Here is an 18482-nt window from a genome sequence, read left to right as displayed (position 1 = left end):
ATAATGTATCGTACTATAATTTGAAAATCTAGAATAGTATTTAACCACTTGAAGGCTACTAATTTTAAGTCAAACTCAATATGACGATGCGGTAAATTATTTTTCTTTTCACTGTGAGTTATTTTTATGTCATTAATTGATGAACAAATAATTTGGGTGCATGTTACAAGTTTTTTTTGTTCGTTTCAGACTAGTCGTCATCTTGAATTCGGCATGGGTCAGTTGTCCCAAACAAGCTACAGACGATTGACATGTTCTATTATGCGTCATATTTCTGATAATCCTGATGGTTAACATCTGAATTCAATTTTTGCTTATTTAACAAATTTTTTGCAGTATTTAGAAATGATTCCCATTTGCGAGACGAACAATGAGCAACATTCACAATGGTATTATATACTCTTACCTATTCCCTTCCAATAATCCGACTAAAATATAGCTTCATATAGTTGTAATGCCCTTTAAAAAGCAGGAGGCTCCATACGAGTTACTTTTGGTGCTGTAGAAATTTAGTTGGAACAACAACTTCAGTTAACATGGATTTTAGGAGGTTCATCACTTTTGGCCAACATGTAACAGTCACGTTTGAGACTGTCATCATGTATTATCTAACCATACAATGCATACACAAGTCTGGAGATATGGTTAAGGTCCACTTGTGCGTCAGCTTTCGTGTTTCGAAAGTGTTTCATTGTTTGATTGATCACGTGCAGAAGCAAAAGCTTGGAAAATTTCTTACATCTATAGTGCTTTATCCAATGTGAAATCAAACAACATTTGCAAATCTGCAGATCGCATTATGTAATCAGAGGGTGGTGAAATTTCGTAATTAGTGCTTCCGAATTTGTTCGTATGTGGTCCCTTTTTGTTTTAGGGCTAATTAAAAATATTTCGTTGCACCATTATTCCTGAAGCTGCACTAGGATTATTAATATTGCTCCATAGGAGCAACTGATGTACGCACGTATACATATAGGTCCATCCACAAACCTTCCGTCAGCTTTTTAAGATACCACTTTCGATTTACCTAAAATTTCAATATGTCATAGCTTATACGAGAAAGTCGTTGATCAGTTTTATGATTTTTTCGATTTTGACCTTTCGGCTTTCAATTTTTGTCCAAGAATTGGAGCATTTTTATACCTCGGTATATACTAACATATCCAAATATCAACCAAATCGAAATTCTTACGGTGAAAATCTGATTGAAGGTTCGTGGATCGGCCCATATGCAGTTGAATTTTTGAAGCTCAATTCTCAGTTTTAAGCTTCCGTGATGTTACCGTACCAGTTGAACTACGCGGATGTTTTTTTTTTGTCATTTTTATTAAAACATGGTGTACAATAGACGTTATGAAAATTCCCACGAAACTTTTTTTCGCCGTTAAACAAGTCCAAACATGTTCTGTTTGAAATATTGTTTTCGTTGTAAGCTGTCAGCCACTCGAATTACAGGTAATCTACGACATTGCAACCAGGTGTCACTTGTCGGTGAAACGAAACTGTGTCACGTTAAGGAACCTCCGTGGACCCTCATGTGCCTGTTCAGGTTTCCGCTTTGACTGAACCTCAGCAGGCACAGCTTGCATTGGTATGGCTTTTCTCCAGAGTGAATTCGTAAATGTTTCGTCAGAGTGGAACTGTCGGAAAATGCTTTCTTGCAGAATCGACATCTGCAATGATGAATTGTTATTTACTACTTATATTTACTATTCTTACGATCAAATTGTTTCATATTCTATTTCGTTCGTAATGACCGATATTTAAATAATTAGGGAAAAATTAGTTGCTTGTGTGTACATCATAGTTCAAGTGTTTTGGACTATGATTGGCTAAAGTTATATTTTAAGGTAAGTTTATTTTTTAAAATTCAAAGTTGCATCGATAGTAATCATCGCCTCATAGAGATAGATTTCGCAGTCCGTACACCGAGCTGAAGCCCTAATTAAAAAGAGAAAGCAACGGGGGGAGACTTCTCTGTTGCACGGTCGGAAGAGTGGGGAGCAGCCGCCGGCGGGGAAAACAAGAAGGTAAGTGGGGAGGTATACTTGTATGATTTATGTGTTCCCCCGCTAAGTCATCGATTTAGGGTGTGTTCTGATATTCACTCGCGGTACTTTGAGCACCACGAATGCCGTTCCGATACATGCCGCAGTAAGCTTTCAGTTCGTTATCGTGATCATATGACGTCATTGTTTTCGTTGTTACTTCCTGCTGCGATTACTGCGGTTCGCGACGTGGGGCATTTTCTTTTGTCAAATATTAATGTACCCATATAATTTTCAGCAGCAGATTTGATTTTACACATGCAAATGTCAAACTTTCGTGAATACTGTAATGTACGTACACTTTTGTACAATGAATCTGAGACGGCTAATTTTTCACACTGGACAGTTAAGTTGGCAGCACAGGAAACGTACAGCGCCATAGTCGGCCGAGTGCGAAACATACTCAATCTCAATATACATAACGTAACTCATGACCGTCGAATCTAACCTTAGAATACCGCAGGGATAATGACTTATTGGATTGACACATATTCTACGGTTAATTTCCACGGTCATGGGTTATGTTACGTTTATTGAGATTGAGTTTGTTTCACACTCGGCCGACTATGGCGCTGTACGTTTCTTGTGCTGCCAACTTAACTGTTGAGTGTCAAAAATTAGCCGTCTCAGATTCATTGTCCACAAGTGCACAAACACTTTTGGGCTCGGAGGTACTAACAACTACCGGGAGACAACGCTGCTTGACTTACGTCGTTCACTGAAGATTGCTGAAGACAGCTTACCATGGGTATCATTTTGAAGCAAGCAAAAAAGCATGACAGTCACGAGGGTAATGGCAGTACACTACATTCACCGACTCGGTAATGAGGGTTAGAATGTTACCTGAGTCGGTACGTTAGGAGATTTCTATATCTCGCCTGATACCGACAAGTTTCAAAACGCCCCATCTAATTGGCTGTCTTTAGCAATCTTGAGACGACACTTTCGGGCTCATTCACATCTGATAATGAGGTGCAAGTGAGGTTTGCGAGCGTAGCACTTGAGCGCCTAGTCGAACATAAATTTTCATCTGAATATATTGAATTTGGTACTTATATTTGAATGCATCAAAAGTCAAGCCTAATATTTTAAGCTGAGAACTCATCTCTGTTTTAAGTACAAAATTTAGAATTTCTAAACTCTTATAAATATAGAACCGAATAAACAAACCGTATACTGTATATGCTCGAAGATCTGTCGTACATACATACATACATACATAAATCTGAAAATTCTGAAACGTCCTTTTATACTCATTGTAGAGCACTTACAACCAAACAGGGTTTCGGATTACTATTAAAGGAAGCTAATAAACAATCTGTCTTTATATCTTCTGACAATTAGAGATTGGCAATACATTCAGTAACGATCATTAATAGGTTCCCAGTGACTCACTACTTTTATGAAATCGAAACTGAAACGAACTTCTTTGTACAGAAATTTTACATATCTATGATGAACGCACTCGCTAGTCATTGGTACATGAAAATTAGAAATAAAAGTTGTTCTAGTTCTAATTCCAAAAAAATAGTGAGCTACTGGGAACCTATTAATGAACATTACTGAACATAAATATGTATATTGATTAGAATCAAAGTTGTCTTTTTTCACTACCTTATCGACAGAGCAACCAAGATCTTTCAAATTCCAGTCGATTATTGTCACAAGCGCACTTCCAATGGGTTTAAATAGAGGAAAATTCCATTTTATAACTCTGTTTGGGTGTAATCCTAAAAGTCGTTTGCAGGACATTCAGCTGGTTGAATATGAGCATAGCAACCTCTCAAATGTAGTCTGTCGTGTACACTATGCAGTTGATTAATCGGTAACATTTTATTGTACATACGCAGTGATGATGTGATTTACCTGTAAGGTCGTTCTCCAGAGTGGGTTCTCATGTGAGTGGTTACGGAGCTGCTTTGTGAAAATCTTCTGTCGCAGACTGGGCATCGGAATGGTTTTTCACCAGAATGTGTTCTTGCGTGAGCCGTCAAATTCGCAGCTTGGCTAAATGCTTTTGAGCATGCGTGACACCTTCGTAAGAATTCAACATGCTGGGTTATTAGTTGCCAGAATAATTTACATGTTCTTGATTAATAATTGCAGAGTGTTTCAAATTTTTACTATGGTGATATTTTCCCCTGCAAATTGATCTGCATAACGCTGCCTGAAGAGATATTCAGAGGAATTCTTTGCACATATTTTAATTTCCTTGATGTTTAAAAAAAAAAACGACGAATATTTACGGTGTGACTGAATAACCATTTTTTTTTTTTTTTGCAGAAAACATTGAATCAAACGAACGAGATACCTTTGAAACCTTTTGATTATGTTTAACAATAAGTTTGATTATGTACATTTCTGATTTTCTTATTTATTATTTTAACCTTCTCGGAAATTGAAATGAAAATCGAGAGCAATTCATGAAACAAAAGTCTTTTTCACGAAAAAACTAGATGTAGGTGAAAAATTAAAAAATTTCCAAAACAACCATTTAGACATTTAGACGGCGAGACACGCAGTATATAACTGACAATGAGAATTCCTGAAATGTGGTTAAAAATAAGCGAAACAAAGATTCTGAAGTACTGCAAAACTTGAAATAAATAAAAATACGATCAATCTTGATGGCATTTGTAAAATTATATGATGAATTACAAAGTAATGTCCAATTACTCAACCCGTTCTAGACTAAATCATAGAAAAGGATCCTGAAAATCTAAAGATTTTCGCGCCAACACGTATTTTAGAAAAAATCAACAATAGCCGTGTGAATAGATGTGTTTTTTACAAAATCTGTAAAGTTTTTCAGAAAAAAATTTCACCACAGTATAAGCAGTTGAGCAAGGCTATGGTTAGTGGTATCTTTTACAATCATAGTTGATAAACTCGGTTATATTATTATTAATGATTATTAATAAGTAAGAAGGGATTGAAAGTTGTAAAATTCCACTCTACTACAGTATCCTAATATACATTCTACGGATTCGCCGTTGAATGGAAAGAAGTTTAGTTCAAACAGTCGAGGTTGCCCTTTACAATATTTCAGGAATTTCAAGACGTCATCACCAAAAAGAAAAGTACGTAGGTATACATATCAAATAATATTCACATTATCTAAACTATAATAGGGTTGAGTGTAGTCAAATTTTCAGTTACAGTCACGGGACAAATCATTTATATAATTATCTTGTTATGGCCACCCTCATTGTTGCCACTTGTACAACAGTTGCAACAGTTATTTAAATTAACTTATCATCGTTTTATAATCTCCACAATAATTTTTCGCGTCGTTGAGAGCATCTCAGTTTCTTAACTTCTCGAAGCCATTGTAATACAAATTGTTTCAAACGATTATGATAACAAAATGTTAACAAATATCGACCAAGCAGAATTTTTTCTCGTATGTTTAAATTTCTAGAAATTACCGTTTAATTAATTACGAAAAATTTGCTAATGCTAAAATCGGATTGGTGTAAAAAAAATTGTTTACAACAATTTTTAAAATTTTTCGAAGTGAATTTTCAGATAGTTTTTTCGAGATGGCAATTTTCAAAAAATGGATTGCCAATACTCATACCCTTCATTTATAACAACAATGTTATTCATATTTTCTGAGATATTCTAAAACTATTTCCATTCAAAATACCTGTTTAATTGGCTCAAATACCCAATTACTTACGTATAAAATAGAGGAAAAATTTACCTAAATGGTTTTTCGCCGGAATGCGTTCTGAGGTGCGTTTTTAGAGTGCTCGGTCTCGCGTACGTTTTGCCGCAGATCCTGCACAAGTTGGGTCGTCCATTGTCGTCAGTGGTGACGCCACCCCCGATGCAAAGGGCGTGTTCGGACGTAGGAAGTCGAGGGTGGTGCGGGTGGTTACCAATCAGCGGCGCCGGTTGGTTCACCCTCGCTTGAACCTCGACGGGATTGTATTGCTGGGCGGGGCTGAGTAGGGGCTCAACACCCCATGCAGTGGGATAACTCTGGTCGTACCTGTAACGCAAATGCCGAAGGGCAAGGGCTGAACAATCGAAGTACAGATATCGAAACGGCGAAAGCGCACCCGTTATGCTGTTAATTATTGTTAAGATTCAATGGAGGGTAAAGGGGTGATAAATCGAAAAATATGGTGTTCAGACAATCCTGAGAAATTGGGGAAGGTAACATCACTGACATACTTCTGAGATTATTGAGAATTTCTTCATAGAATTTGTCATAAAAACTCAACGTTGATTGAATATTTTTACCGCATTTTCACAAAGTCTGTTTTTCGAGAGACTACAATGTCGAGAATCTGTGCCGGGAGATTTGGAATACAAATGTTTTTGAATCAGCATTTTTCGGATGATCGATTATGGCAAATATTTGTTTTATTCCAATATGTCTCGTGCTAAACTTCTCCCTTACCAATCCATCTGTATAATAAGTCAAAGATTATTCATTAATTTTTCTTGCTGTACAATTTTCATCACATTTTCAACGTTGATATAATAAGTTCTTGATATTTTTCGACAAATGTCAAATACTCTCAGTCATTTACTTACTATACTTTATAGTTCCGTGATAATTTTTCTTGACTCTATACCTATGTTAAGTAATAGTTACCCTAATCGATAATATTCCCACATATGATTACATCAGTCTATACACATCTCCAACTGTTACGTATTGATCACATATTATATTATTTCTTATTTTTCTTATGTCTTATTCATATCACCTCATGTAAGTGATGTAAGCGGTGTAATTGAAATTGTGATGAATTTCTGCAGTGTTTAGAATTTAGCAGTTAAAAGTCCATTCTCTTCCACAATTCTTACCGTAATTTTCTTTTGTTTAATCTTCGTGTGATTTGTTCCGACAATTTTTTTTTAGCAATCTTTAAGATCAGATTTCCGTTGTAGCAATTTCACTAAAAATTGATTTTTCGAACTTGTTTTGATAATACTCAGTCATCCCTAGTCCAGTCAAAATACAGAGAAGAAAAGGCTTATTTATATAGATAGGATTGCAGCATCAGCGTGATTTAACACTTAAATTGTTAACAAAATTTACAGAACAACATATCCAAAATCTGCAATAATCTGTAATTGTTGGGCAGTTTTTTTTTGCAATCAAAGGGTAAGAGAAAAAATTCGTCATTTCTGGAATCAAGCAGCATAGGAAATTCTGTCTTTTCGTCGAATTTGTTGAGTGCAAAAAGTTCTTCAAAAAGTCTACATGTCAAATTTCCGGTATTTTCGAATGTCCTGAAATAACAGCACCGAAAGTGTTATTGTACAGCATTTTCTGTATCTCGCAACAAATTTATTTGATCGACATCCACCAGATCCGGCTGGTAATTCCAATTTCACCTAATTCATTGTTCCTTTCAATTTATTTATCTTTCTATTTCTAACTGCGACTCATTTTTAAACGAAAAAACAGAAAACGGAAGGTCCTCAAAATAAAAAAAAACTGATGACACGTTGAGAAATGGTTAGTGAATTTTCGTGATTTTGGTTTCAATCGACATGCGTCTTCTGAGTTCACGATTCGAGCTCATTAAAATTTTAATATCATCGGTCGAGCAATTTTTGATCAATTCAAATAAAAAAATTAAAGAAAAATAGAATTTTTCAATTTTTTATAATTTATGAGCTCAAAACTTATCCGAGTGGAAAGGTCTTGTGTCAGCCTATTAAGGTCAGCGAATTTAACCGTTAGTTTTTTTGCAACTTTTTCAAAAAAATGTTGACCAATAAGTCGCAATGATATCAACGCTTCTTCTGTTTTTATCACATGAATCATACAGCAAGTTGTTTGCTCACGAGCAATCTTGGAATGAAACCGAATAACCGTTGATCCCATTGCGTCACCATCATTGTTTAACCAATATTTCGAGTGCAACGTCTTTCGTCACTCAATAAGCATTACCTACACCAGATGTGGCCAAGTATCGTTATTCCGGAGTTGACCATCAAATTAGGGTACCTACGGAATAACTAAGTATTCCAATCAAAACTAGAAGATTACAGGGATGGTGTACCAATGGTAAAAAATATCTCTATGGCTCAGGCATATTTTACTTCACTCAAGAACCGTACATTTCGCTCTACAATTTCAGATATGGAGCTGCTCATAAACTACGTGGCTCCTATTTTAGACATTTTCGAACCGCCCTCCCCTCATGTAGTCTATCGCGTATATTTACCAAACCCTCCCTACTCCCCAGAAATAGCCATGTATTTAAAAACAAAATTTGTATACATCGAGAAATTATTAAACAAGTAAATTTTATAAAACTTTTATTAATTCAAGCCATCCGAAAGAACAAATGGCGATACTAGCCATACATGCAAATCATTAATATCAGCCCGAAAAGAATTGTTCGCAGCTTTTTCGTGATAATCAAGCTTGTCAGTTTCAAACAAAAGATAATTTTGTTCGCAGAAAAATGAATTAGAATGCATGAAAATTATAAAAGCACGGATCGCGGACTATGATCCTACCCCAATGTAACATAGCGTACTTTTTCATCAAACCCCACCCCTTAAACTAGCCACGTGATTTATGAAAGGCCGTATATGGGATAAATTGACCGTACATGCAATTCTGTCGAAATGTTTTCTTGATTGAAATGAAGTTATGCAGTAGAATCGCATAACGGTCACTGGATAAAATTTGCCCCAGTTCCAAAAAAGTGATATCCTGCTCCAACAATGTGTTCTAAAAATCTAAAAAAAAAATCTATGTATTGTTTAAAGATCGTAGAAAAAGTTTTCTCGGTTTTCCTAAACAAAATTGATTGTTTAAATATTGTAAAACATCGGAAAAGTTGAGGTAAAATGGAAAAAAAATTTACGGAGAATTTTTTTTACAGAATTGGTTCGAGCAAAAAAACTATGATGGTCTATTCCTGAACTCTATGAGAAGTTTGAAAAATGTTTTTCCAGAGTGATCAATTAGGGTTAAATCAATAAGAAATAGTTTAATTCAACTAAACGTTATGGTTGTTTTAACCAATTGTGCTTTCGTTAAGAATGTACATCACGTTTCTGTAAATTAAATTTCAGTTCACTAAAGCGTTTTCGCACTTCAAAATCAAAGAAACATGTCGATTGAGTAAGCTAAATATTCGTTCTATACAAACAAAGTATTTTGTTGACAGGACCGAATTTGTATAAGTGTAACCAATAATTTAGTTTCATTGACGTCTCCGAGAGTTGAGATGACCGCGAGCATGGTAGTGCTTCAATTGTTTTAAACATAATAATCGAAGTGATTTTTGAAAACCAGAAATTATTTCAAGTATTCCGTTGTTTATATCTATATACCGTAAAATACGGTCAATTTAAACAAATATGATTTTCTCCAAAACAACTTCAGTTTCAAATTAATTTAATAGTCAATAGTTGATCAACATCCTTTATCACATTTATTTGTGAATTCCTGTACAAATAATAATCTTGGTAAAACTCAAGGCTACACTGTGATAACTCTTAATGATAGCAATTAATTGAAGTCAATTCACACAGGAGCACAATGGTAATTCTAGAATGCTTAATACTAATTATAAAAAAGCACAGGAATTCCTTGAACTACACAATGAGGTTATTATTAGTAAAGCGGATAAAGGCAACAGCACAGTCATAATGGACAGGGAAGATTGTGATAAAAAAAAACTGAGGAAATTCTCAATGATACACAGACTTATAAAGTATGCAAAGATATGACCAATGTGTTAGAAAAACTAACTAACGATTCAATCAATAGTACAGCAATGAAAGGTGTAAATGGTTAAAATCACATAATTCTCTACCGCCAAAGATTTATTTCCAACCGAAAGTATATAAGGAAAATCATTCGAGACGTATTGTTTCGAATATAAACTCGCCTACATACCTACAAGTTATCTAAAGTATGTGCTGGAATTATATCGAATATTGTTGGAAAAACCAAATTTCACGTTAAAGATAGTCCTTTGTCAAAGATATTAGAGGAACTAAAATTCCTAAAGTCCATGTGATTATACCGTTAGATGTATCTTCTCTATATACCAATATACCTACTAATTTAGCAATAGCGATCATTAAGAAGAACTGGGCTCTGGTAGCCAAACACATAGCCATTCCTAAGATGGAATTTGTAAAAGCGGTTGAGATTTCTGCGAACTCAACCTATTTTATGCATAATAACAGTTTTTACCAACAAATCTATGGAGTAGCTATGGGTTCACCAATTAGTCAAAGTGGAGCTAATTTAGTAATGGAAAAACTAGAACAGACAGTAACCAATGCGCTTCCTTTTGAATTGAGTTTTTACAAAAGATACGTAGGTGATATAATAACATGTGTTCATAAAGATGACATTCAGCAATTACTAAATATATTTAATCAGTATCATCCACGCATCAAATTCACCTATGAAATAGAAGCAAGCAATAGAATTAGCTTTCTAGACACATGTACCATTAATTGCAACGGAATAGTGTTGATGGACTGGTATCAGAAAGAAACATAGTTTGCCAGATATATTAACTTTCATTCGCAACATCATTGAAATTGTCATTATAAATTGGCATAGACTGTTATGTAAACAATTAGGCCAGTACACTAACAAATATGTAAACAGTTGTGTGACTTTCAAAGATTGTTGTTAAAATGAATATTAAGAGAACAGTTCGATTAGTAAAGTTAGATTGGTACTCACTTCCTTCTCGAACACCATGCAACAAACATCGCAAGTGTTAAGGAATGTCGAGTTATGTAAGTGTTAAGTAATTCAATCTTCCATAGTAGTTTTAATAATAAGATCAAATATTAAACGTTGGCGTTTATGTACAGTATTAAATTTGAAAATACTAAAAAGCATTTAGATACAGTATACATTAACAATTACCTAGCAGCTTTGCAATGTTTTTAACGTGACAGTTAGTGATCAAATGTAATTCATCTAACAATTTGTGATTTTTTTTATATTACAGAAACCTGATGATGGTAGGCGGGGCCTGTTGAAACGTCGTTTAGAAATATAAATGATAACTAAAAGTGCATTATTCTATCCCAGATCGTCACCCAACGAAATCAAATCGGTATAACATCTACCTACACGGTCACGAACTTCAATTCACCTAATTATACAATGGCATCTTATAATGTATTTTCTCAATCATTCGAGGTCAAAATTGCAAAACTTCAATTTTCTGTTCTTTATTATTACAGGTACTGACTTGTATGCTTGCATTTTTCACCACGATTCTATCGACAGTTTATTAAATCTTAGAAAATGAAACAGTCTGCCATAACGGAAGGTAAAGCATGAATCCGACATTTGCCTTACGCAAAGACAAGGAGTAAAAGATTCTCGGATACGATTGCAAAGAAAGATTATATAAGTGGATTCGGTCTCTATTCGTTTTCATGTGCTATCATACACTCATTGTCAGTGGTACACAATTTTATTTTGTATCCTTTCAGTAATCGGACTTCTGCACAAACACTTGGCAAAATGAATTGAGGTGGTTCTTACAAACAGAAACGTCAAAACTCACCCTGGGTGCATGTTCATGTTCATGGTCATATTCATCGATACGTTGACGGACATCGCCGGTCCAGACCCGTAATGGGATGAAGGTACCGGAGGACCCAAATTCTGGGTATAGTCCTGGGAATAGTGATGAGGTGGTCCTCCAGCGTAATAGCCACCGGTTGGGCTTCCGGGGTGCACCACTGCATGCTTCAACGATAACAGAACGTCGGCAACACCTTCCCCGTTTCCTGTTCCAGGCCTGGGCATACAATCCCCTCTGGGACAGCCCCAGCTAAGAAGAGAAATTATGCGATGTACCTACCCATGGACTTGACTCTTTAATTCACGCTGGAGCGCTGAGCGTCCCACCTTTTTTTTTTTTGCAGCTTTTTATTTATTAAACTACTTTTTCCGTAAGAACTCCCGAGTTTTTTGGTTCCGCATGGCCCCCGAAATATTTTTCTAAGTAAAAAAAAAAATATAGATTTTATTTATTTATTTCTTGCAAAAATAGCACATGTTAACAAATCGTCGAGATTCGTATTTTTCCATGAAAAAAGCGTTCTCTGATAATCCACCATGAAAATCCGGATGCCAACTTTTACACGAACTTAATAACACACCAAAAATGTTCTTGTTATTTTTGTGTCCGCCATATTGAAACCACCGTTTTGAACGTACCAATTTGGAGTTCGGTTTTGTGATCAGTCGCCCCAAAAGCCACGTAATATGAAGTCTTATCAAAATCGATTAACTTTTTGAATTTACGTCCGCCATATTGGATCCGCCATTTTGAATTTTCAAATTTCGAGTTCAGATTTATGGTCAGCGATCCGAAAAGCCCATTCATGCAAAATTTCATGTGAATCGCATGTAAAGAAAAATGTATGCATGAAAGGGTTTATATACCGGGTACCTGTGAATCTTTTGTACGTGCGTATCTATTTTATCCACTGTCGTGATAACGGTGAGAAACTATATTACATTGAGTGCGGTAACTCAAGATAAAAATTGGTATCTTCCGACACCCTGGTTTTTCCACCACGCCCGATTAGACGTGATAAACAATGATCAAGCACTTCCCGGGAAAAATTTTGAATCACGGTGAATTCTCTTTGGTTTACAGAGAAAATCTACTCGTCGAATAAAAAAAATTCCGAGATCTTGTGCGGAGAAGAATTTGTCGGCACCAGGTTCATGCGATTGAGTTAACGGTCTCCGTGCGCGAGGTGTTGAAATATAATATTACGTTTGTTCAGTGGAGCGTGCGTGCGCCCTGGATCACATCAAAAAGTTAAGGAGTTTGGAATTTCCAGTTGACCTCCCTAACTTCTTTTATTCACGCTGATCACCTTTTTCCGGTGGATAACATGTCGAAGCCCGTCACTTTTAAGACTGAGGAAAAATCGAGGACTTCACCTCGATATCAATGCAGTTTAAGTGTATGTATAAATATCGGAAAAAGAAAATGTTCTTTCTGATCTTAGAAAAAGACTTACTTGTAAGTGGTGGAACATGGACTGAAGAGTCCTGGTGGCAACGGATCCAAGTCCAAGGGTGGTAGTGGGAAGCCCGCCATGTCATCGACCCAAAAACTGGCTCCAAACTCACTCACGACTTGATTTTGTCCCGAGTTATGCAGTTGCTGATTATGCGGATCTTGGATGTTATCCGTTGAATTCTGGAGATCCTGCAAGGTCCCCTGCAACGCGCCTAAGGCTTCGTCATTTTGATTTTCGCCAAGCGTGTCTTCGTTCGACAAAACGCCAAGAGGTCCGCTGCACAGACTCGATGGGATTGTTGCTTCGATACTGCTCACCGATCCTAAGTGTTGGGATCAAACGGAATTGAAAACGTTATCAAATATTTGCCGATCGAGTGCTTATGCAAAATTCTTTTCACGCCCAAAAAGTAAACGATTATTTGCGCTCAATCTCGTTGCATTACAGCGAGGGTAACAAATCTTTAACAGATATTTGAAATTATGTTTTTAACTTTATCAGCACAAGTTTTTGCACGAAGAACTGGCTCAACTATGGGCGATATTTTTTCCTCGAACCTAGTGAACAGTCAAGATATTTCATCCAGAATATTCGAAAGAAAACCTTATGGAGAATGTTGATGACTCAGAATGTTTATGAATCATGCATAAGAAAACACGAACGTAAAATGTAATTAAGTATCGAGAGCTATCAGAATTTTTCGAGAAAAGTCAGTATTTTTGAACCGATAACGTGGAAATTTGAATATAAGTAGAATATCTAACCGATCCACGGTCAATTAACAATTGTAAATTTTTTAAGAACAATTACAAAAGAATTGTCTGAATTACCGGATTCATCGTTTCCCAGTTTAAACATGTCACCGGAGTAGGCTTTTGGTAGCTTCACGTTACAAGAAAAATACGTCGAGTGTTATACTTGATCTTGAATTGCAGTAGCGTCCAGGCTACACGTCCGGGCGTTTAAGTAATAAAAAGTACTACGTTTAGAATTACACTAATCATAACAAAGTGCTGGGGTAGGATTCGCGCGTGCTGATATCCAAGAATATGATCATTTTTTTTCAATTGTACGAAATTTTAGGAAAATGTATTTAAACTTTCAGTATGATATTAATTGTTGGGAAAAATATGACTGTAAAAATTGAGGATCCAAGTGTAGCTTGCGGTCTCTTTTTTCATAGCTCGAGGTAATTTAAGGAAGTTGTAATTGGTAAAACAGACACGTAACACTTACACAAAACTGTTCGATTACTGTAAGTATTCGTGTTTCTGTTGTTGTTTTTTGTAACGATATTTCTTGATACATCCACAAATTTCAAATTGAAATTGATTTGTATTAATACAAGTCAATATATGCAAGCCGTATCTAGCATGTTTTACGATTTATAATAATATTTTAAGATATTTTATATATTTCAATATATGCTGCATCGAAACAACCGCCACGACTTTTTCATCAACCGTTCATCACAGATACTTATAATAATTTGTAATATTCACCTCAAGTTTCACATTATGTGATCCTTTTCGAAACTACAAAATAATACTATAGTGTTACGGTGATATGATTGATTAGGTATCGATAATTCTTTCTTCCTGAGAACTAATGCCACGAGATAGATTATTCAACTACCGACGGTATCGTGTACTACGAAATTTCACTTTTTAACACCCCCAATACACCTGGGTTATGGAGTAACTTCGCGAAAAGCATTTCTGGGAGTGAATTTTCGTTCCTCGATCATGGGCACTGTATGGGACTGAACGTATATCAGTAGTACGACATATGCGGCTAGGTAACTATTAATTTTAGATATTTTAACATTACGGCTTGTACTGCGGTACGGGAAAATATGTCGATCGAACGGTAATAGAATCGACCACGAGCTCACCTGTGCCAAGTGTATAGGGCGACTCGGAGGTGTTCGCCGAATGATGGTTCTGCAGAAACTCCATCTCTGCAAATTTTCAGGTTCCAGCCTCCCTTGGAAACGTATCCGTACCCCGTCCCTCACCCCCTCTAACGCCGCATCCGCCACCACCTCTTCGTCCTCCTCTTTCTCTTCTGATATGCCGCCCTCCGCTGTACAGATATGGACCGACCCTCCGGTTGCCCTGACAACGACATATTGTGTCATAACTTCTACCTGGGGATTCAATTTCATTGAAAATATCGACGATAATGTTTTACTACGTTTTTATACAACGACTGGCTTTCGAACTCCCACGCTCAATATTTGCCATGTATTGTACTCCTGTGTACTTGCTATACCGATTGAAAATCTTTAATGTTCAAACTATTTCACGGTAATCGGTCGTAAATGTATTCTCCTTTAGAAGAGAGGGGTCAAAACTTAGAAGGGTCAATATTTTGAATGGCTGATGTATCGAAATTTCAAACATGCGAAAATAATGTAACGAAAGATGATTCGACCAAAATGATCACCACGTGACTTTTAGTTTTGGATAATATCGTGATATCGATGCATATCTGACGGTTTGAAATATTTATTTTATTACAGACAGTTCTCAATATAACGCAGTGATTGTATTTTTTTTTTCTTCAAGATTTGTCTTTACATTAAATTTGATCTATTGCCAGCAGATCTTTAACGTAATAACCTTGCAATGTTAACTCTGTTATAGAATCGTCATTAATGCTGGTACAGGCATTGTGAGCCCATCTCAAACATCTACTGCACCAGGCAGAGCATATTTCATTTTAATATTAGTTACAAATAAGTTTTGTTATATTTCGCACCCGTCTGCACGTATAAACTTGATTTCTTTCACTTTGTAAAATCAGCTGTTTATCTCGATCGCAACGCGTAAACTACGCAAAACTACAATGATGAATATAATTTCAAACTTGATTGGCTCTTATCTTGGCGCGTTTATTCAACTCTAAGAAATAATTTAGTTTTACCAGAGTCGAAAAAATCTTATTTGCCTCAAAAAAAATTGCTTATTACTTCTAAGAATCAGTACGTAATTTCCTCGAATAGAAAAGATCAGTTTTACTACTTTCATTGAAACGAATTCATTAGAATGGTGGTAAAGAAAAAACATTACAGATACCGTTGTGTGAAATAATTTTATAATACCGAAAAAAGTGTGATCGAGTGGTAGAATTCATTGAGTGCTTTCATAGAAGTAATGAGATGAGATTTCTTCACGTTAAATAAAGAGATTCCGAGTCAGCTGAAATCGAATTATTTCGTAGAATCAAAATTACCACGGTCACTAAATTTTTCGTCTCACGATCAGTGTTACGTGGTCAACGAGTCTATGCATTAATGTCGTAGAAAAATCTGTGCATACAAATTCACTATTGGCTGTGTTGACGAGCTATTCTGCACCAGAATTTGTCCGACGCGTTGCAACATCCACAAATTATCCAATTATCGTTTGTCATGCGTCGTATCGCGGCTCCCTTCTTCTAGGAGGATGCTGCGCTCGAAGGACTCACATGTGGCAGGTACGGCTACCTTGCGGAGTTATCCGTTTATGAATGAATGAATCACGTGTGCGTGTATGTAGAACGTAGGTATAGATGTACCTTTATGGCTTGGAAGACCCGCCGGTCTCTTCTCAGGGCTTCTGGAAACCTCCCAGATATTTCCATTCATGGATTTTGAACCATGTGCATCTTTTCCCGCGAGTCGTAACACTGACTCGGATACACTCGATTACTCGAGTTGTCAGCTTCCGCGCGCTCTATCTCCACTTTGAAAACTCGCCACCCTTGCAATGTTCACGTAACAATATGCGACGAACTGCAGATGGACAGGGAAAAAACAAAGTGAATCAACCGAGCTTTACCGAACATCAAATTGATGCAAAAATAGACGTCTACACGTGTTGTCAAGTGTATCATTTCACTTGCTGTATCAGATTGGACGGTAAGTTTTGAGTTCACGTATATTTTACAATCACACAAAATGTCATCCACTGAAAGCCTCATACGTAATACTTGCTTCGTGTTAATATTAACATTCGGTGGCTACGAATAATTTTCGGAAACTCGATATTTCCACAGATGTTCTTGCATATTTTATATTTTTTAACACTGCTCATCACTAGAAGTAACCGTTGAAGAGCGTATTATAAAAATACATTCATCGTTACTGTGATATTTGGTTATTCTTCCTGTTCATGTACGATGTTGAGTTCCTTCGAGTTTTCATAACCTTTTAACGTCGGAGTAATCACTTAATCACAACACTTATCACGACCTACCCGTCAAACGAAGTTTCATCCCATCTTCCATCGACGTGTCCGCCTTTAAAGTTAGATCATTTCACCGGATTTTCCGCAAAGTACAATTGATAATGAATCTTTTGCCCGGTTGTACTTTTCAGCAACGAATGGTCAAACTGTCTGTAGCCAAACCCGTCGATCTTCAGAATTAACGTATGTTTGAAAAGTTTAACACGGACAACGGTGTCTATTTTGAAATAGAATTTTCCGACACACGGTTATTACCCTCCATGATCGTTCGAAAATTTTCAAATGTTCAGAAGACAAGCTCGCGAAAGTTAACACTCGGGTTTAAAAGTCTGGCAATTTCCCGAAGAACGATCATCGCCACTCATCTTAGGGACACAACTAGGTGCTACTGTCATGCTGGCATGATAGACTGACAGTGTGTCTTTGCCAACTACCCACCCCCACCCGACACACTGACAGACGAACCAAGCGACGAACCAACCACCCCACTACAAGCCCCGTGTCATATGTTCCCGTCTCCATCTCCTTCGTCCGTCCACACACGTGTCCTCGGCTCTCGTTCTCTTGGTATCCTACTCCTTCTCCTCTTCCCCATGCCTCCTCCTCCACCTCATCTCCCTTTCACCCCTTCACTACAACCTTAGCTTCTTTTGCCTGCGTGTGCGTAAAAGTGTTGCAGGCTGACACGAGATACTAATCGGCCATTCAGCGATCAGCGATCGAACCGCTCACTCACCGATCCATGCAAGATCGGATATTGTTTACTTCATACTTTAGACACCACCTAGGTGGTCCTGCACCCTGATACCCCGCTCGAAAGATCACTGGCTTGTAATGCCTTCCCTTACCGAGGTGAAACGTCTGGTTCGTTTGGCTATTCGAAAAGTGATCCAACTTTTTTACCATTCTCATTTCAATGTGAATCGTTCGAAAAATTCATATCCACGCCGAATCATGCGGTCAACGAGTAAGGGTGAATGGACCAAATCTCTGATTACACAACGGCCGTACGTATTTCAGATAAAAATCTTCATACTTCATTCACCAAAACTCGTTTTACCTATATAATATACATACTCTCACGCCCATCCAATTCGATAATAAATTACAACCTTGAGCCATGTCGTAGAATATTGAGAATCGAAATAACTCATCGGCCGGAATATCATCGATCCTATAACTATCG

The 18482-nt window shown here is 36.7% G+C and overlaps 2 protein-coding genes and 1 long non-coding RNA gene across 4 annotated transcripts in view; 2 read left to right on the top strand and 1 right to left on the bottom strand.

Annotated features, from left to right (window-relative positions):
• Positions 1–1362, top strand: part of LOC124306678 (C-terminal-binding protein) — a 45248-nt gene extending 43886 nt beyond the window's left edge. Inside the window, exon 9 of the mRNA XM_046767626.1 lies at positions 190–1362. Within this exon, the coding sequence (XP_046623582.1) occupies positions 190–194 (5 nt within the window). The 3' untranslated portion in view covers positions 195–1362. The remainder of the gene's footprint in view (positions 1–189) is intronic.
• On the bottom strand, positions 1239–17708 carry LOC124306719 (protein glass-like). Of its 2 annotated transcripts, none has more exons than XM_046767659.1 (7): positions 16388–17708; positions 14959–15181; positions 13062–13386; positions 11585–11854; positions 5755–6045; positions 3915–4082; positions 1239–1673 (listed from the first exon to the last, which is right to left on the bottom strand). In XM_046767659.1, exons 2-7 carry the CDS (start codon positions 15020–15022, stop codon positions 1508–1510), a joined length of 1284 nt encoding a protein of 427 aa, XP_046623615.1. In that variant the 5' UTR covers positions 15023–15181; positions 16388–17708; the 3' UTR covers positions 1239–1507. The 2 variants fall into 2 exon arrangements, with proteins under 2 accessions (XP_046623615.1, XP_046623623.1); XM_046767667.1 differs by having other exon boundaries at positions 16626–17708.
• On the top strand, positions 10671–11537 carry LOC124306743 (uncharacterized). Its single transcript, XR_006908673.1, has 3 exons — positions 10671–10799; positions 11018–11211; positions 11511–11537. It is a non-coding gene; the product is annotated as an uncharacterized LOC124306743 (long non-coding RNA).
• Positions 17709–18482: the final 774 nt, after the last annotated feature.

The sequence above is a fragment of the Neodiprion virginianus genome, chromosome 1 (genome assembly GCF_021901495.1).
Source record: "Neodiprion virginianus isolate iyNeoVirg1 chromosome 1, iyNeoVirg1.1, whole genome shotgun sequence".
Taxonomy (NCBI): domain Eukaryota; kingdom Metazoa; phylum Arthropoda; class Insecta; order Hymenoptera; family Diprionidae; genus Neodiprion; species Neodiprion virginianus.
The sequence above is the reverse complement of the archived record's forward strand: the minus strand, read 5'-3'. Positions and strand labels throughout refer to the sequence as shown.

What these genes read in the sequence shown, in the direction of transcription:
- LOC124306719 (XM_046767659.1), bottom strand. Translation starts at nt 15,022, where the DNA reads ATGGAGTTTCTGCAGAACCATCATTCGGCGAACACCTCCGAGTCGCCC. An exon ending in GCCCTATACACTTGGCACAG is followed by an intron (nt 13,387 to 14,958) that starts GTGAGCTCGTGG and finishes CCCAACACTTAG; the next exon opens with GATCGGTGAGCAGTATCGAA. An exon ending in TCTGGAGAACGACCTTACAG is followed by an intron (nt 1,674 to 3,914) that starts GTAAATCACATC and finishes TCATCATTGCAG; the next exon opens with ATGTCGATTCTGCAAGAAAG.